At 37.8% G+C, this 15,621-nt stretch overlaps 1 protein-coding gene across 2 annotated transcripts in view; it reads right to left on the minus strand.

Annotated features, from left to right (window-relative positions):
- Window positions 1-14,942, minus strand: part of LOC132113886 (storkhead-box protein 2-like) — a 73,210-nt gene extending 58,268 nt beyond the window's left edge. For both annotated transcript variants that reach the window (XR_009425224.1, XM_059521923.1), the window contains exon 1: window positions 14,074-14,942. Coding sequence is in view for 1 of the 2 variants with exons in the window: in XM_059521923.1 (XP_059377906.1) it covers window positions 14,074-14,401 (328 nt within the window). In the remaining variant the exon portion in view is untranslated. The remainder of the gene's footprint in view (window positions 1-14,073) is intronic.
- Window positions 14,943-15,621: the final 679 nt, after the last annotated feature.

Consider the following 15,621-nt stretch of genomic DNA (forward strand, 5'->3'; position numbering starts at 1 on the left):
TGCTGTTTCTCCGCTGGTTCCGCCCAGCCCTGTACTTTGTCTCTCCGCTGGTTTCGCCCAGCCTTGAATTTCCTGTGTCTCCTGTATTCCCTCCCAGCCTCCCTCTCCCAACTCCTCCTAGAACTGCCAGTTCCTCTGCTCCACTTCCGCTGGTTCCGTCCAGCCCTGATCCTCCTGTGTTTCCTCCCATCCTCCCTCTCTCTTCTCCTCCTAGACCAGCCAGTTCCTCGATCTCGTCTCTGCTGGTGCCAGTCAGTCCCGCAGCTCACCCTCTGGGCGTGATGGTTCGCCGCTGGACTGCCAGTCTCCGGCTACGCCTTGGCGTGTGAAATCCCTGTCTCAGCCTCCAGCCTCCGAGCCCTGGACTCCTCCTCGGTCCTTCGACCCAGCGGCTCCGCCTTGGCTCTTAGCTCCCTTGTCTCCACCGTGGCCTGGCATCCCACCTGCTCCACCGGGCTCCCTTGTCCCTCCGGCTCCACCTTGGTCAGTCGTCGACCATCCGCAGCCTCGGGACTCCATTCCTCTGGCTACACCTCGTCACTCCATCCCTCCGGCTCTGTCAGGCTCCTCCTTCCCTCTGGTTCCACCTCCATCCTCAGTCACTCCGGCTCTGCAGCTTTCTTCCAGGGCCCCGCCTCCGCCTTGGTCGCCTGAGCTTTCTGCTCCACCTAGGCCCTCCGGATCCTTGGCTTCACCTTGACTCTGCAGCTGTGCTGCTCCATCTTGGGCTCCTCACCAACTGGTGCAGTCTCCGCCTGTTGGCCCCCTGGTGTCGTCAGCCCCCTCTCCACCATGGGTCCTCCCGCCGTCAACTCTACCGTGGATCTCCATCCTGGCTGGTCTCTGGAGGACCATCTGGCTTCTCCTGCTCCGGGCTCCTCCCTCCATCCACTCCGCCCTGGTCCCTACCTCCATGCTCCCTCTTCACCTGCTCCTTGCCAGCTCCACGACCGCCTCCAGAACCCCCACCCTCCCTCCACTGGTATTCCTCTTGCGGTGCAAGGACGCACCGTTCCGGGAGGGGGCGAACTGTTACGTTAATGAACTTTTGTTTCCTTATTTGGTCATCTTCCTTTTCTTGTTTTGGTAACTGATTGATCCCCACCTGTCTCCTGTTCCCTGATTACCTCCTGTGTGTTTAAATACCCATTCTGTTCAGTTCTTCCTGGTCCGTGATTGTCTATGTTAATGCTGTTATTTGTATGTTAACCAGATATTGTATTGTAAGTGTAGTAGATTGTCTGTATTCTCCTTCTATTGACAGTAAACTCCTCGTTTGATCCCGATCCTCCTCAATCTCTTTGTCTTTCGTTTAGCATACACACCCCACTTGTAACAGTATTGTTATGCCCAAAATCAAAAACCATACTGTTCAGTTTTATCACGGTCATCATTACAGATAGCATTTGCACTAAAAGTTCCTTTACAGTTACCATTAGCGGATTCAAATTTAATTAACATTTATATAACACCCAAACTTGTTTATATTGTATAGAAAAGGACTATAATACAAAGCAATCAAATCACATGCATGTAAATTAAGTAATTGTATTTTTGACAGACAAGTGAAATAAAGTGGCTACTACAGTATGTCAAAAATAGAAACAAGGTGACCACCAGCTGAACAGCCGCTTCCAGTTGGGACAGCTCTGTTGATTGTAATGGGAGCGATCTAGTTTCACTCGTGTCTGGTGTAGACGCACGTAACCAACCTTTTCTGACAGATGCAAACACTCAGGCTTGTTTGTTGTTGTATCCTAGGCTTCAGCTGCATTTAGGTCTATAATAAGCCTGTACATTTGGCTACAAGATTTAAATGGATACTCCGTCCAAATAAAAAATACATTTCTGTGATCATTTACTCACATTCTTCAAAACTAGATATTTTGAAGAATGTTGGGAACCAAACAATGTTGGAGCCACTTTTGTCCATTGTATTGGAAAAAAAAATAGAAATTAGCTCAGAATTAAGGATTTAAATGCTAACACATGAAGTGTTGCATGAGAAGTTAATGATATATCATAATTATCTGATTATTTATCTGGTGTAATGTGCTTGGGATGGGATCACTCTCATGTTGTTCCAAACCTGTATGAGGTTCTTTATTCTACTGAACACAACAGAAGATAATTTTTTTTATACAGAATACACAGAAGAAAGGAACTCACACAGGTTTGGACCAACTTGAAAGTTAATTTATTGATAACAGAAATAATTTTGGGGAGAACTATATTAATTGTCCTGAAAATGGTACTAAAATAGCACCAGAAATAGAAATATGACCCCTGATGGCATGTTCTCCACAGCTTTTATGAGGTGTCTTCCTCTTTTGCCATTTACCCGTTTTTTTTTTTAAATAACCTTTTGGTGCAGTTAAACCTAAGCAGAACACATCGGTCAATTTTTTCACACACACACACACACACACACACACACAATGTTAAAAATAAACGAATACAAATTTAAGAGAATACTAGATGCATGAAATAATAATATTCATAGGAATAATAAATACATTATAGAGAATACTACATGAATCAAAAAATCTTTCTCTCTTTCTCTCCATGTACACACAAAATGACAAAAAGTAAATGGGACATCAGTCTGGGAGATCAATAGCTGTGAATGTTGTGGTGAACTCGGTTCGAACTCAGGCTCAAAGGCGGTCCTGAATTTATGCAACTAGGTCGCTCGTGCACGTAGGCAGCTTCAGTCAGGCAGCCTGCCACCGAGCGAGGGCCGGCTCGCTCCTCACTGCTTCATTAGGGAGCTTGGCGCAGCCGTTTCAAACAGAATCCATCATGTGAAGTAGATTGAAATTCAAGCAATTAAAGGGAAACCCCTCTGCTCTTCAAAGGTACCGGGAAGAGATATCTCTATTGCCCCCCTGCCATTTCACAGCCGAGAGATGACCGCAAAGTCTTTGTTGAGTTGCACACTCATAATCAACACCGTAGAATCGATGTATTCTGGCTTCAAACATACACAGCCCTACTTTCATGGACTGATTGTAAAGCATGTCGGTCCAAACCCTCTCCATGGCACTGTGGCGTAAAGTTAAGCACTTGGCTGGCATTAATATATGCTGTGTCTCTCCAAAGGCCTTCTGGCCAAGGCTAATCATGGTTTAGCAACGAGCACAGTGCTGAAAGTTTTACCGTGGAGGTCTTAATGAAAGTAGAATACGTTGTCATTTCCAAAAAACTTAAACGAGAGTCCTGCCTTTCTCTCGAAGTGTTCATTAACAGTCAGAATCATCCGAGATATGGTCACTCATACTGATGTCGCCACTGCTTTCATTCAACTCTGTTTCCACAGCGGTGAAGCACATGGGCATTGGCTCGTAGCCCGGAGAGGAAACTTCATCATGATTTGAGCAATATAATATTTGAGTAATTTATTCGTGGGGTTCAGGGTCTGACTCGCATCCAGGGTTGATTTAGGAGTCCCTGCTTAATTGTAACTCACAGCAGATATTCTGGAATAGGGCAATTTCAGCTCAGCTGTGTGTAGTTTGGAAACACACCATCATGGCAGAATAGAATTAAATTAAAGAAAAATAAAGCCTTTTTAGGCTCCGATTTAAAACAACATGGCTCAGTTTCATAAAAATACAGTTTTGACATATGCAAACACTTAAAAAGTGAGAAATAGTTTTATATCGCCTAAAATTGGCTTCACTAAGCATAGCAGAGGCATACACATCTTCATTGTGTGTTAGTCTTGATAGAGTATTTCAGGAATTAAAGGAATAGTTCACCCTAAAATGAACATTTTGTCATCATTTACTCACCCTCGTGTTGTTTTGACCATGTATTCATTTTTTCTTCAAAGAAACACTAAAAAAAGTTGTTATGCAGAACTCAAAAGTCACAGAATTTGTTCTCAATCACAATTTCAATTTCAACTAATTTTTAAATGCAATTTATTCCTGTGATGCTGAATTTTCAGCACCATTACTGAAAATGTCCTTAATGTCACATGATCCTTCAGAAATCATTCTAATGTGCTGATTGGCTGCTCAAGAAACATTTATTGTTATCAATGTTGAAAACAGTTGTGCTGCTTAATATTTTGTGGAAACCATGATTCTCAGATGAAAAGAAAACATTTTAAAAGAACATTTATTTGAAATCGAAATCTTCTGAACATTATAAACGTATTTACAGTCATTTTTGATGATTTACTACATCCTTGTAAAATGAAAGTATTACTTTTTGACCCCAATTTTTTTTTTTTTAACAGTAGTGTATACGTTTGCATGCAAAAATGTGAATAAAAACAATAAATCTTTACATTAGAACTGGAATATAGCTCAGAAGTTGTAAATGGGCTACTTTTCATGCTTTTTTAAAAAATAGATCATCGTTGCTCTCTTTATAGGCAAGAGCTGTTCAGACATGCTGCCTCACATCTCCTTTTGGGTTTCAGAGAAAAAATATAATCATTTAATGTTTCAACAACAAGAAGGTGAATAAAAGACAAAATGTGCATTATTTTGAGTGAGCTACGAATTTATTGCATTGTTTCTTATCCAGGTAATGGATTACGAGAGATTTGCCAACACCCTGCAGCAAACTAACATTTAAAAATAGTTGCAGTCAATGCTTTAATCAGCTAGAATAACAAGACATCACAAACACACTGTGTGTACCTATAGGGTGTGTTCCAACAAGCTGGAGAGCTTTTCAAATACATTATTTTATTTAATGAGGGTATAAATCCAGGCTACAGATTCTATCATTGTTGTGATAGTCATTGCTATATAATTATCATTATCAAAAGACAGACTATTCCTTATTCAGGCACAAACGTGCTGGAATAATGAAAGCCTGATGATTTCGTTCTTACTCACTGAAAAAGTGATTCAGTGCTTGCAACTTTCGAGCGCCATCTAATTGGCTGAATTATGTTAGTCTATGAATTTTATTAGCCATGGTGGATATTTTCTTGGAAACTGCTAAATGCTGTATCCAGTCACTTGAATGCCCAAGACACGGACTAAAGAAATAAGTAGCATTTGAAAAGTTTGAAATACTCCATTTCAAAGACTAAAATGTTATAAAATATGATTTTAAGTTCTTTGAAAAAGGAAGGCTAATGATTTTCACATTGCAGATAACAGCTTTATCTAAAGACCAGTGAGAAACTACTTAGCAACAACTTAGCAACCCCCCATGTCACCATATAAACTGCTTAGCAATGCCCTGGCAACCACCCAAAACATTTAAGCAAGCACAGACTTTTGCATGGGGGAGCACCATTTTGTTCAGAAAATATACAAATCTATAGTTATAGCACTAAATGCTATGCTGAGCCCCTTTTCTGGTCAAGAAAGCATCTAAACCTCCAAATCTGGAGACCAAACTGAACTTCTAGGAAAGTAAGACATGGAGCAGGGAGGACGTTCAAAGTAAGTGAAAGCCAGTGTGTGAGTGAATGTCATCTGGCCCGCCTGAGCAGCCCGTTCATAACTCCAGGTCACAAGGCAAAGGAAAACAAAGAAATCTGAGCCAAGAATTCAAAGCTTTGTTTTTCTTCTGTGAGAGAAGACCTGGGATTGAGTTCCGGAATCATTTGGCCAGTGTCCCCTGTTCCGCAGTTGCCATAGCGCCCACAGGATGTCTTCCAGATGACATCAGAACTCAATGGAACCCACTGGAACCACACTGCAGTGAAAGGCATGAGTGTTGAAGGAATAGGCCATATATAAAATGTTCATATTAGCAATTATTTTACTTGTGAGATAAAATTAAGCTGCATCAAACATATACTAAACTCTTACCACTAAGTAAAAATATGTGTATTAGTTATTATATTAGTGTACAAAAATCAAAATAATTAAATATTCTTTCTGGGTAGATTTAGTGGAGAAAAAAGTTGGGTATTTTAAATTGTATTTTAGTTCTTACATTAAACATCTCATTGGCAAAAATGGCTGTTTTCGATAAAATGATAAAGTGAAAGTAAAAGTCCAGCTATTTTTGGCAATTCAAACCAAACGGGCTATATATACTGTATATTAAAATTCATAATGATAAAATTATATTCAAAAGGCTGAAAATATTTAGCCATATTACACACCCCCAATGTGCTGTAGCCACATGTAACTGAAAAGTATTTAAAAAACTTTTTGACAAATGCAAATGGATCATTTTGGTTAACAATGCTGGATAACTGATTACATATTCAGATGTAAAATGTAATACTTGCAGATGTAAAATGCTCATAATAACCAGATTAAAGTTAGAGTTTTCTGAATTATGTGATTACATATTATTCACACACTTATATTTATTTATAATTGATCAGTTCTACTTAGTTCCCCTTTTCCCCCCTCTTTTAATTGTTCCTTTCTAAAACATACTTCTGTGTCTCATATTGTTTTAGCTCTGAATATACACAATAAATGGACATGTAAATGTCCTGTAAATTAATTTATGATCCATGCTTCTTAATTTGAGGACAAATGCACCTCTATGTCAATTATGATTACAATTTTAACAACACATTCACATGTTTGCAGTTCTCTGATGTCAGTTAACAGTCCATTGACTTGCAGGTAAACAAATAAAATATTTAAAAAAAATTCTCTCATCTACCCTAGTTTGAGAAACCCTGGAGTAATGTAATGCTTTATGTATTTCATGATGTTGAAAGAATGGAATATTTTATTTCTCTTAGCTTTTTATAACAATAATCCTATTCAAATCTACAAAAATTAGGTCAAAAGTGAAGTAATCTAAAAGTAATCCAAAAGCTGTCAGAATACACGAGTTATCTACATTACATTAAACCCGTACCTCACTGTAACAAATCCATCACAGCAGTGTACAGACCAAACCATCAACATTAGTCTTTAATAATGTATGTCAAACATGGTCTGACATCACACAATGACGTCTAAATATCATGTTCCCTGCATTCCTGCATCTTTGAAGCTTGCACATGTATTAAACTCTGCTTTCATTCTTTGACTGGAACGAAATGTGTATGTTAAGAAAATGAAAAATACTGTCAACAGGCCCGTCAGTCTGTCTTTATGAATGTTTTCAGTGCCACTTTCTAATCAAGTTCATTCAAAACATATTGTTCTCTGGCGTCTGTGAGATTTTGATGTTGCCTACACATATTCTCCAGCAAATGTGCCTGATAATCAGTTACAAATAACCAAACCGTTCATACGGCACCAACGTACTGATGAACATCACCCTTACAAGAAACATTCCCACAGCTGACTCGTCTCTCATCACATCCACTGAAACTGGATTGCTATTGATTATCTATACTATTAACCAAACGAGACAGATTCAATGAATATAGAAAGCAATTATTCACAAAAAGAGTGGATGTTTTGTTTGAGAAGAGTGTCAAATTCTAAAATGAGACAACCATTTGCAAATGCTGAATTTTTAAAGTGGACTGAATATGAATATGATATATCCCACCACGGTATGTCTTTGCAAATGGACGCAGAAAGGAGACAATTAAAGAAAATAGAAAAAGAAAAACTAGAAACTTAGGTATGAAACATGATAACCAGATGATTGTTAAAGGATTGAATAGGAGCATTGTTACAGCTGTGTAAAAAAGCAAAAGCTTTCTGGTAATGGTGTGTTATTTTTGGCATTAAACTGTGAAAAACATGGAAATAATCACCCAACATAAACAATTTCCATTCAAACAGTAAACTATTATTAACGCCTAAATATGTATTTCTTTCAAACACGATGCAAAATAAAGAGTCCCGTTAGGTCAAGCACTGTATATGAATCACTATCAGACTCTGCCCTCTAGTGGACACCACATGACACAGCAACATGTGAATTACACCAGAACTCCGACACGTAGTATGATTGTTTCAATATAAGGACATCTAGAATATATTTATTTATATTTTTTATTACATCAATAGGTTAGCCAGAACTGATTTATTACATAAATATGTCTTAAGCATTTTAAAAGTCTGTTAAACTGATCATGCAGATCTTCTGTTATTTTATTAAAGAGGACAGAATGTTTTAGAACGATGAAAAGCACAGAATTCAAATTCATCACTAATCTTTGGTGCCAGTGTTTTCCTACAATCAATCAATCAATCAATCAATCAAAAAAAAAAAACAGCCTATTGGACAAAGTAAACTATTATTTATTTAATTTATTTATATTTTAAACAGGTGACTATTTTGAATGATTCATAATAAATAAAATACATTCATAAAATGAAATCATAATGTATTATTTCAGAGTGTCCAAACAAATACAAAATAAAAAAAAAAAACATGAAAAAAAATTCTTTATGCAAATATATATTAAAATAATAACATTTATATAACTATATAATACCTAATTCGACGTTGGAGCAACAACTGCTCAAAACAAATTAGAGGAATTATTTAGATTCAACGCTAGATTCACTTAATTGTTATATAATCATACAAGAAAATAAGTAATATGATATATATTTATTTTTCAATTTACACAACATACAGTATATAATAGGGTATGAAAAGGTAGTGCACAGTATGAGCCAACAATGCAACCAATTTTTAATGTGACACATTGCTGAATCAATGTAAATGCCAGATTTGTTTTTTTTTTTACTAATTTTTTATGGTTTTTCTTATGAAAATTAAATGGTGTCAATAGTATATTAAAGGTGATATGTTTTTTTTTTTCTTTAGAATAATAAACACAGGATGAAGATTGAGGCAGTAATGATGTCATGTTGACCTCACTGCTCACTAGCATTAAATTACCTGAACATTTTATTTTACAAGCACTGGCTCCATATCCATGAGGTTTAGAGCCGGAAGATTGCCCAACACTGTCCAAATATATGCTCACAATTACAATCCAGCAGCAAGCAAGATAATTTCACCCGTACATGAAGCCTCTTAGGTAAATCTCCGGGCATTACAATGTATGCCATCACAGGATGTGTTAGATTGCCATGAGTAAGGCGGATTTAGATTAGTGTGCAAAGCACTTGATGAATCTTCTCAGTACTGCAGCAGCAGGGGGAGCCGTGCACAACGCATCTCAATACTTCGCTGGGCTCGCTTGCTTTTGATCCATCTTAAGTGGATGAGTTGAGGATGACCTCACTGCTGGGAATACCACGGTCACCACAACACCACTCTGGTATTTCTAAGCTTTGTGACGGCCCTTTGAGTCACAACACCAGCAATGCCTCTCTAGCAAGTCAAGTCACCTTGCAGTTCTCCAATAAGGATGCTTAAAGCTATATAACAACATATATATATTTACTAGCATTTATCTAACCTAACCCTAACCCTAACCCTATTACCAACCTAATCCACAGTTATTCACCTAAATCAAGCCCATCAAAACCTCTGTTATTAGATATCATGTTCATATTATGCCATCTTTTAAACAATCTGACTGACAAAAACACACGGAGTCAAGAGTGCAAGCATTGCCAAACACGTTCCAAGTGCAACCACCTCTCCATGTATTTATGACTGTTTACTTGTGAAAACGTGGTCATATCCACCCCCGACAAACCAGGTGCTGTGGAACGTGTCCGACTGGAGTTAGTCATCCATAAATCAGCAACGAGATGCCGTACTGGTATAGCTACTTCAACCCGCATCCAGACCAGATCTGAAAAGATGCCAGTCAACAACAGTTGCCATGACATCACCAGCCAAACAGAAAAGAGCAACATGAGAACGAGCTGAATCTACCGTTCTCAAAATGGCCCGTCATTGATACTAAAACCACTGAGCCTGAGGGGAGAATCTCATAAAACTTGTCAAAAACATGTCGGAGCTGTATTTCTTTCTAAAATCAAAAGAAAGAAACAAGAAACATTTTATTTGAAAGACTAATTTTATATATTTAATATTTTAGGACCATTAAGATTTATTTGGACTGTGACATTTTCGCAGCATTTATATTTAAATATCGCAATATTTATAAACTACTCAAAGTTATGTTTATGTTTCTCATGACTTTTGGATCTTAAGACTTGTGTTCTCAATCTTGAAAGCATGGGTGACTATTCTGAAAAACTTTGAAAACATGTTTTGAATAACAAGTATGGATTCATGATTTTTCACTTAATAATAATTTGTCATTTCATAGTGTCCAAATTTTAGACTAATAGAATATATTTTGTTTTTAAAATAAAATAAAATAATAATAATAAAATAAGTAAATAAAAAAAAAATCTAAATACTACGACAGTATATGTGTGTGAGTATACACACAGACACACACACACACACACACGTTAAGGATTTTTAGATTCAAATAAGATTTTCTTTTAATGGGGCCAGTTATTTATTTTATTTTTTTATTGGGGCCAGTGATTAAAATTTTTACTTGCCCTGACAACATTTTTACTGGCCCTGCCACAAAAATAAAAAGTTATCTTGTAGTCTTATGAATGAGTATACAAGATACCACATTTTTACATTAAATTTCACTTTAAATCAGTTACATTTTTCAATTCTCAATTCCACAGCAAAAACTACTAGCCTAACAAAAATAGTTTAAAAATGGTTGAAGACAAGTGAGTAGATGGTAAATAAGAACACATTACAAACAACTGCACATAACAAATAAATAGAACAAAGAACCATGCTTTAGGTTTTTAGGTTTGTATGTATTCAGATAGCCTATAGAAATCAGTAATCAACTCTAAAAACATTGCATTTTCTTCACTGTATAAAATAAATATGGATAAATCATTGCTACAAAAAGCTACAAAAGTTATTTAGTCACGAGCAGTGAGTGATTTCTCTCTTTTTTTCTTGAACTAACATTAAGGACACTAGCAGCAGCTGGTAAATTAGGCGCAGTCACTTTAAGAGACAATGCAAAATGTTACATTTACAGAAAGGCTGTATCAGCATGTGTGCACGTAGATTGATGGGGGTAAAGCTAATTACATTGTGAAACATACAGGCTGAGAAAGGAAAGTTTTGCTCTAAAGTGTCATGAGTTAAAAGCAATGCATTCAGTCTTAATGGACAGAGCTAAATTCCGCTCTTATACTGTTTTAGTGGGTTTCTAGTTTCTCTTATAATTACTGAGCTCAGGATTTCAGTGCAATAAAAATGTATGGATCACTGCACATGAGAATCTCAAACTTAGGTGAGATTTACGAGCAGTATAGTCAATTAAGGGCATGGCCTTCTCTCCCCTCCCCGGATTCAGCTTGTACAGACACACACACACACACACAAACACACCTGAGAGGGCTGACTGGAAACAATGCACACAGGTGAGACCACACAACACTCGCTCAGCCATGGGCAAATGAGAAATGGTTCATTCCTCACACATTCTTCAAACACACACACATAGACTCAGTCAATGTTGTTAAGGCATGCTTGCCTGAGTCACGGTATAATTTGCCAAAAAAAAAGTTTTGTAATTTAAAAGCTGCTGTTTAGAATGTGCATAATCTGCATAACTGTGCTGCACAACATAATATTATCTGAGCTTATGTTATCACATCATTTAACACTGGCTTTTACTTCACGAGAGAACAAAGAAAGATAACAGCCACCTGTTTTCAACACTTCAGACTCAAAGTGTAGTGCAAGGGACAGAGATTTTTTTTTTTATTGAGTGGTTGTCAGGGTGTTTCTAGAAGAATCTGGTTTATTATTTTTTGCTCATTAGATTTTTATGAAGATTTTAGAAAGGTTAAAAAAATAGTCCACATTATTATTGATATTGCATAAAATATATATTCATTAAAAGTGCTCATGGAGTTAAAAGATTTTATGCATTTAAATGAGGTCTTTTCTAATTCTAGAAATAATATGATTTACCTGCACTGTGCAGGAACACTGGTTCTTCAAACAAAAAAAGTAATTTTAGTTTATTTTAATGCTTGTTTTGCCATGTTTTAAGTCATCTTGAAGCCCCCTTGAAAGTTTGCTCAGGCCCCATGTTGAGAACCACTGGTGTTATTATAGTTACAATAAATTCCATACAAAACTTTAAACACTTTTTTGATGTTTCTCTTCTCTTGGATGATCAGAACTTTTACACGCCATAGGTGTAAATGCATTACAGATCACTTTATGAACTCTTATTCTTGTCTTAAAACACTGTAACGTAATATTAAAATTAACTATTTTGTATGACGTAAACATGCAAAGAATGTCTCTGTCCATCAATAGAGGGTTTTCTCCTCTACAACTCAGCTGTTCCGCAAGACATGCCAAACACAAAAAAGAGATACAGCATAGCTCTTTCTCCTGCAAAAATGAGGGCGACAGATCAGGGATAGAGAGAGTGAGAGAGATGCAAGTAGAATAGGACAGAAGAAAGAAAACCCTGACGCCTACAGCAACACTCCTCAAAAACCTGCTGTTTGTCAAGGACCATGGCTCTTTCCTCTTCCCTCCACTCTACTAAGAACATGTCACAATACACAGATCTGTCCCATAATCTACAGGGCTACAGCAGCAGCTGCAGTAATGGCTACAGATAAAGAGCGCTGCTGTCCTCAGTGTGTGTCCATGGGGCGGAATATGGGACAGAAGTTTTCTGCACTAATTAATCTGAATAATGGAGCCGAACGTCAGGGGTCTTGAAGAGGATGTGTATATCAGCTTCATTCACAAATTCAAAAGGCTTGTGTGTGTACTATAATTCTCACAACATGCCACGCTGAAGGGAAGGCCTGTTCCTTTAAGAGAAAAACCAACACATGCATCCTCTGCTTTACTGATCACAAGAAGGTTTCGGGTTACAGGTGATCAAATTCCTCAATATCTCCCAGCTGAAAGGCTGTGTCCGAAACCTGAAAAACACTGCATTTCCAAAGAGTATGTGACGATGCACATCTGAATGTTTTTCTAACACCCCCTCTACTTTTTTTGAGGAAGCATAACCGACAATCAATTCTGTAGAAAACTGCAGTTATTCAATATTTGCTTGGTTACAATTCACTTTAATTTATTTCTTTATTTTTTGATAGATCCTTGGACTTGATATGATGTTCTTAAATCATTGACTAACTGTACATTAAAGCAGCAGACTTTGGGTTTGGACAAATAAACACAAAAACAACAACAAAACACAAAAAGTATTAATTTGTTAAGTTGCCCATCACAGAACAAGCAAGCACAAGCAAATCATGTTTTCTAAAACGATAAAATATTAATTTTTAAAAAAGCACAATGGTTGAATTAGTACAGTATCCAATATCCAACCCAAAAGTACTTTTAAATATAAATATCAGCGGTGGTCAACTTAATTCCTGCCAATCTACCATCATGAAAAGTTTAGATCTCAGCTAGAAATATAACTTACAACACATATTTACAACAAAAATATTCATATACCATGGAATTTACATGATGTTCCAAAAATCAGCAATGAATACATGAAATTATCATGGCACATTCCCCCAAAAAACAAACAAACACGACACTACCATGATACATGTCCAAAAAGTACATAATAGCATGGTGCTTTGACATTTACCATGGTACTGAATTACTGTCATATTCATATACCATAGTATTTGCATGGAGCTGCAATGTATGTCAAGGAAAACTATAAATTACAATGGCACATATCCCAAACTCATGGCATTATCATGGTTCATTTTCAAAAACCATAACATTACCATAACACCATGTCCAAAACATCATGATGATACAAGGGTACTTTGATATATACCATGGTAAACTATTGTATGATTCATATACTACTGTACTTGCATGGTGCTCTAAGGTACTTCAAAGAACACCATAGAATAACCATGGCACGTATCCAGAGAACCATGACAAGGCCAAGGGGCTTGTCCAAAAACCCTAATAATATCATATCATAACATGATAACACAAGGGTCCTTGGATCCACACCATGGCACTGGATGATTAACATATTCATACAACTTGTGGCGTGAAATTATCATAGAACATGACCAAAACCCAGTGGTGCTACCCTGGTGTCATGTTCAAAACCATGGTAATACGATGGTACTCTGTTGATGGAAGATCTCCAGGAGCACGACTGGTCACTAATGAAGTACTCATCGATGTATAAACATCATGCACCAGATAGAGGATTCTTACCGAGGTATTTGATGTCGAAGCCCTGCGGTGGTTTGAGGGACCTCCTCATCCAAGCCTCCCTCAACACCTCCAGGTGATCCTCCTTCCCCTGGATCAGCAACACATGCTCGTCTATCCAGCCCAGGAAGAAGGTCTCGGCTATGGCATCGGCCACCATCTTATTCCAGAAATATTTCATGTTCAGTGATTTGAAGTCGGCGAATATCTCGTAGCCGGTGTGATGGCGCGGCGGTTCTTCGCTCTCCGTCACCCCGGGCGCGTCCTCCGCCACGACGCGCGACAGCACGATGGCCAGAGAGTGCGGCGCGATCTGCAGGAAAGGCTCCATTGATCCTCTAGAAGATGCTTCGTTAGACTCGACGCATTCCACGCGCGTGGAAGCGCAAATAAGGCGATAGATTGATTGTGTGACTGGTTGAGCACGCGCCCGCAAACAGACAAAGAGCGCGTTTGCGCGTTAGTTCATTTGACCTGCCTGTATAATGTGATGCAATTATTGTAATAAAAGAACATTATGGTGATATGGAAAGATCATATTATTAGTATTCCAAACAAAGGCTCGGATAAATGCGAAATGTCATTTTAAGCGTAAAACGCGCAGGTGATCATGTTATTCTCCGCTGAAATCGCCGCATTTTATCCATTCCTCACCTTGATCAGAGACATCGGACTGAAAATAATGACATCCAATTCCAACAGGGATGCGGGACGGAGAAAAACATTACCATAACGTCCCTGGGTGAAAAATACGTTTGCGTCAAAAGCAAAGATGAGATTTCTCGTGTTATGTTTTTCCTCGTCAAGATGCGGTGGGTCCCTGCAGGCCGGTGCGTGACGATGCCTGTGTGGTTCACGGTGTGTAAAGCAGGTTATTACCTTGAAGCTCCCGCAGCTCAGATAGTGATGCCCTCTAACGACGGAGGAGAGGTACTGCAGGCGCAATCCCTGGTCAAAATTCACCTTAACATCGTTACAAACCCGTTTGGACTTTTTTTTTCGTTCAACGAAACACAAAATAAGTTTAATAACGGGTTTCCCCCCCCAAAGCAGTGGCAGTGAGTGACTGAAAATGTAGTACAGCTTCAAAAAGAATACAAAATAAAAGTGGTCACCTCGACAAGTGTGACATTGGCTATTCCAAGTTGGCTGAAGTCATATGACAGTTTTGTGTGACAAACTGACCTTAAAGGGGGCTTTAAGTTTGGGAAGCTTAAAATGTATTACATTTAATCACTTTAAATTATTATTATTAATAATATTAATAATAATTTATATTATTATTATTATTGTAACTTCCTGACAACTATTTATGTCGAATTTTGCATTTTTCTTGTTGACATGTCAGTTAACATTTACAACACTGTGCTTTTAAGTGAATATGCACATTCACTCTTTGCCAGAAGGTGGCGCTCGTGGAGCAGCAGAAATATAACCTTTACAAAATAAAGTAAACACTAGGTTATTGCAGGCATTATACTGAGGTAATATTTAAAAAATAAAAAAAGCCATCAAAACTTTCCTGGCCAAAATGTGAATTTACTGGTATTT

The sequence above is a fragment of the Carassius carassius genome, chromosome 33 (genome assembly GCF_963082965.1).
Source record: "Carassius carassius chromosome 33, fCarCar2.1, whole genome shotgun sequence".
NCBI classification, from domain to species: Eukaryota; Metazoa; Chordata; class Actinopteri; order Cypriniformes; family Cyprinidae; genus Carassius; species Carassius carassius.